The 4,163-nt window shown below is 34.3% G+C and overlaps 1 protein-coding gene across 1 annotated transcript; it reads right to left on the minus strand.

Moving 5' to 3' along the window:
- Positions 1-1,756: 1,756 nt before the first annotated feature.
- Positions 1,757-2,663, minus strand: LOC133682188 (heavy metal-associated isoprenylated plant protein 16-like). The gene is made up of 3 exons (XM_062105464.1): positions 2,504-2,663; positions 2,322-2,400; positions 1,757-2,198 (listed from the first exon to the last, which is right to left on the minus strand). Exons 1-3 carry the CDS (start codon positions 2,507-2,509, stop codon positions 1,918-1,920), a joined length of 366 nt encoding a protein of 121 aa, XP_061961448.1. The 5' UTR covers positions 2,510-2,663; the 3' UTR covers positions 1,757-1,917.
- Between the last annotated feature and the right edge of the window lie 1,500 nt (positions 2,664-4,163).

Consider the following 4,163-nt stretch of genomic DNA (forward strand, 5'->3'; position numbering starts at 1 on the left):
TGAGCTATTTAGAATTACACCCTTATATGTATATATGAGCTGGATTATTCCTTCCCTCTTTAATGGTTTGTAAGGGAAGTTTTTATGTATTATTGGTTAGATCCAAATTAGCTGCATCTCAATGAATGAATAATCTTGGCCGCTTTTAACAAGTTCTTTAGGCTCATTGGAATAAAGCCTACCGTCAATATTTTTAGGACTTGTTATCATATTGTCACTGACATTGATAGTGGTAATGATATTCATTAGTTCTTTACCTTCACTAATAAACCTACATGAACCATGATGGAGACTTTTCAGGACAAACCTGTATATGTCAAGAAATGGAGTGAGAGATGACTAATAATTATGTATAATAAGCCAGTCAACTTAGAGATATGATACAATAAATATGAGGTTGTTCCTATTATTAGAGAGTGCATTCCTCTAAGGTGAATAAGAGGCCTTGTATAATCTTGGATGAGAGAAAATATGTGTTACATTGGCAACAACCTTAACCGAGTATTACATTAATAAAATGGCTAAAAGGCACTACCTGGCGATATTACAAAATATGTAGCCTCTATATCCTTTATTTTTTATGCATCCAAGTTTATTTCTGACTTTTTTTTATGTAGGATTAACAACTGAAGGAGAAAGAACAACTTCAACAAGGTTTGTGAAGGAGAGCTTGTCTGTATCAAGAAGGGGGCTTTTGTCTTTTGACTTGAGTGGAGTCGAGGCTAGAGAAGAGATGAAGCACAACCCCATCAATATAGATAAGCTCATTATTCTGAGGACACTGTTCTTGAGGAAATAATGGAGGGAGTCATTACTCCTATAGAAATGAAAGTTAGGGGAAACCGTTCTCTCCTGGCTGGGGGTCAAGCAAAGTTGACCCCTCCAGAGCTAAATGCATTGAACTGGGTCCGACCTAGTAAAATAAAAAAAAAATTTATTTTTTATTTTTAATTGTGTTTTATTCGAAAAACTACTGCTTAACATTATAAAGTATCACTACATAAATTAAACGGAAATCGCTTGATGACGTAGTATTTGCAGAATTTCATCGCAATCTCAATTTTGTTCTTGATTATATTTTACTTGATGTTGTTGCACGCTTAAAAAATCAAGAAAATTGTAGTCCTTGTCGGATGTATTTCATATGTGATGAAATTGTAGATAGTTTAATGAAACAATAAAAAATATTTTATATAAAGTATTGTTTATTTCATTATGTAATAGCAGTAGTTAAATTTACAATATTTACATTAAAAACCATCAATATTAATATATATTTTTTAAAATTATTTTATAACCTCAATTTGAAAAATATTTTTAATCAAATACATTAAAATACTTTTTGTTCAACCTCAATTTTAATTAAAATTTTAATCAAACATATATAAATATAAAATTATTTTTCATCAAAAATATTTTTTATAAAACTGCTACTATAAAAGTTATTAGAATACCAAAACAATACAAAGATACTCGTAATTTGAAAAGCTATTAGAGTTCGAGCGTTGACGGCTAGAAAGGCACAGTGACATGCGTTGTGATATGGATAGCCTGATGTGATTGCTCTTTGACTATCTTTCATAGATACAAAAAGAAAAGGAGAAGATGCGCCACAATTGGATTTCATAGTACAGTGTCTCAATTTTAATTTTTATTTTATTATTATTCTTTTGTTGAATAAGGACTGAATCACCATGTTCTTTGTTCACCCAATATCAAAATTTATCACTCCTGTAAAATGAGAAGCTGATGCACATGGAATAAGACATGAAGCCGATCTTGTATTGCTATTTGGTATATATGGAATCCCAATTTCCTTCAGACATGGAACAGCAGCGGTCCAGCATGTTCTACAAATAAACAAACTGACTCTGCTTCAAGCTCTCTCTCTCTGCATCTGCCTATCCTGTTTGTTAATTACATGATGGAGCAAGAAGGGTCCTGATGATAGTTGGGGGTGTGAATCGGATGGATATAGGTCTGAGGCACGCCTCCACCATACATGGACCAAATAACCGGCTGCACTACTGCCTCCGGTTTCTTCTCTTCTTTCTTTTCTCCCACAGCTGCTACACTTACTATCTCTGCGTAGCCTATTTTCTTTCTCAGACAATTTGTAAGTTCTACTGCATCAACTCCATCGCCTACCACCTCTATCTGGCTCTTATCTTGCCCTCCTAAACCAGCAGATTCAACACCTACAGAATCACAGAAAAACACAAGCCCGTCAACATAGTGATCATCTGAATTTGCCCACAAATTCATGGTTTCTATTAGGTATTGCAATTCTAAAACTTGTGTGCATGGAAGGTTTTGTTTACCTGAAAACCCAACTGCAATCTGCAAGGATTTGGAGCGGGACTTCGGTCCGTTCACCGTCACCTTGATCACTATCTTTTGCTGCAATAATTTAGCATAATTAATCAATAACAAGAAAGTAATTTACTTTATATTTTTTCGAACAAGCTAAAAATATACTTGTGTTCTGATCACAAATTCATACCTTCATGGTCTTGATTGTTGGAAAGATGATGATATATTGTAGGGAATGAGGAGCTCTTTACAGTTCAGGAGACACCAAAAGTGATGGTTTTGAAGAAGCAGAGGAGGGAGTGAATTAATGCTATTGCTGCTTTGAAGATGGAAGTCTGGGATGCAGTTTTTTCTATTAATATAGGAGTGCATGGGTTAGACTTCAGAGAACGAGTGAGGAGATTTCTGTGCAAGTTCAAGGAATCTCTGATTCCGATTTGTTTTTCTTCCAGTTTGACGAAGTAAACACGCGGCATTTCGTGTGGGGTCATGTTCATCAATGAACCAGCCTTCCCCATGGGGCCCTTTATACAGGGCTTGTGCTTGCGATTAGAGAGTAAGAACAAGTTGGTTGTTGTTGGGTTTTTATTTTATTTTTATTTGCAAAACTCGTGAATCCTGCTAATAATTAATGTTAGTTTAGTTGATGAATGATGAGGAAGAAACGAATCCGTTTGAACATCATAATCATGCCTTATTATATATTGTTGTTTTTGTGATAATTTACTATTCTCGGTTCATCTTCCATGCTGGTAATGTTGTAAGATTTAATATGTTCATGAATGGAGTTTTTTAAGTGATTAGACAAAAAATAATCATTTATTCATGTCAATATTTTTATTTGATGAGTTCATGAAGTTGATAGTTGGCTATGGAAGATTTAACACTTACAAAATAGTTTTTTTTTATGGGATTTCGAGACCATTCGATGATAAAATCAATTATTTTTAATAAGAAAATGTAAAAAATAAGAGAATGAACTTTAAATTCTAAGAACAAGAGTATTTATTTTTGTTTGTTTTTGGCAAATGCTCTGAAAATAAAAATACGAATATTAAAGAATAGAGAAAAGTGAACTTTTTACCTGGGTGGTTTATGAGGTATACATAACCTATAAACCTTATCATGTTGCATAAATGGAGGGGTTAGAGTGTCATTTCTTCTTGATAGCATTAATAAGGGATAAATATCTCTTACACAACATTAATGAGTGACATATATCCCCTACACAATATTAATGTTGATAGAAATATAGTAGGTCTTTAAGAAAGCTCGTAAGAATATAGGGAAATTATTATTCTTAACTTTTAACATTTTATGCTAATAGTTGTACGAATAAACGAGCAAAGCCTCAAGACCTAGCATGGAGCCTCATGACTCGATATAGAGCTTATAATGATTGTCAGTTCCACATGCATTTAGACTTCGAATAATCCCAAACCTACTGGTGTAAAGTCTGATAGTTTGTCAGATCCATATATACCTAGGCTCAACGCGTAGCTAAGACGAAGGATGTTGAGTTTGGTTTCTTGTTAGACCAATATGTATTTGGACTCAGCGCATAGCTGAGCCTAATGATGTTAGGTCAGCAGCTCGCTAGACCTACATGTACTTGGACTCAATGCATAACTAAGCTCAAGGATGTTGAGTTTCACATCTCGCTAGACCAACATGTATTTGGACTCAGCGTATAACTGAGCCTAACGATGTTGGGTCTAACAGCTCGCTAGACCCACATGTACTTGGACTTAGTGTATAAGTGAGCTCAAAGGTGATGGGTCTGACAGCTTCTTAGATCCACATGTACATGCTTAGCCCAATAATGTTAGATTTTACCAAAGATGTTAGGT

The sequence above is a fragment of the Populus nigra genome, chromosome 2, assembly GCF_951802175.1.
Source record: "Populus nigra chromosome 2, ddPopNigr1.1, whole genome shotgun sequence".
NCBI classification, from domain to species: domain Eukaryota; kingdom Viridiplantae; phylum Streptophyta; class Magnoliopsida; order Malpighiales; family Salicaceae; genus Populus; species Populus nigra.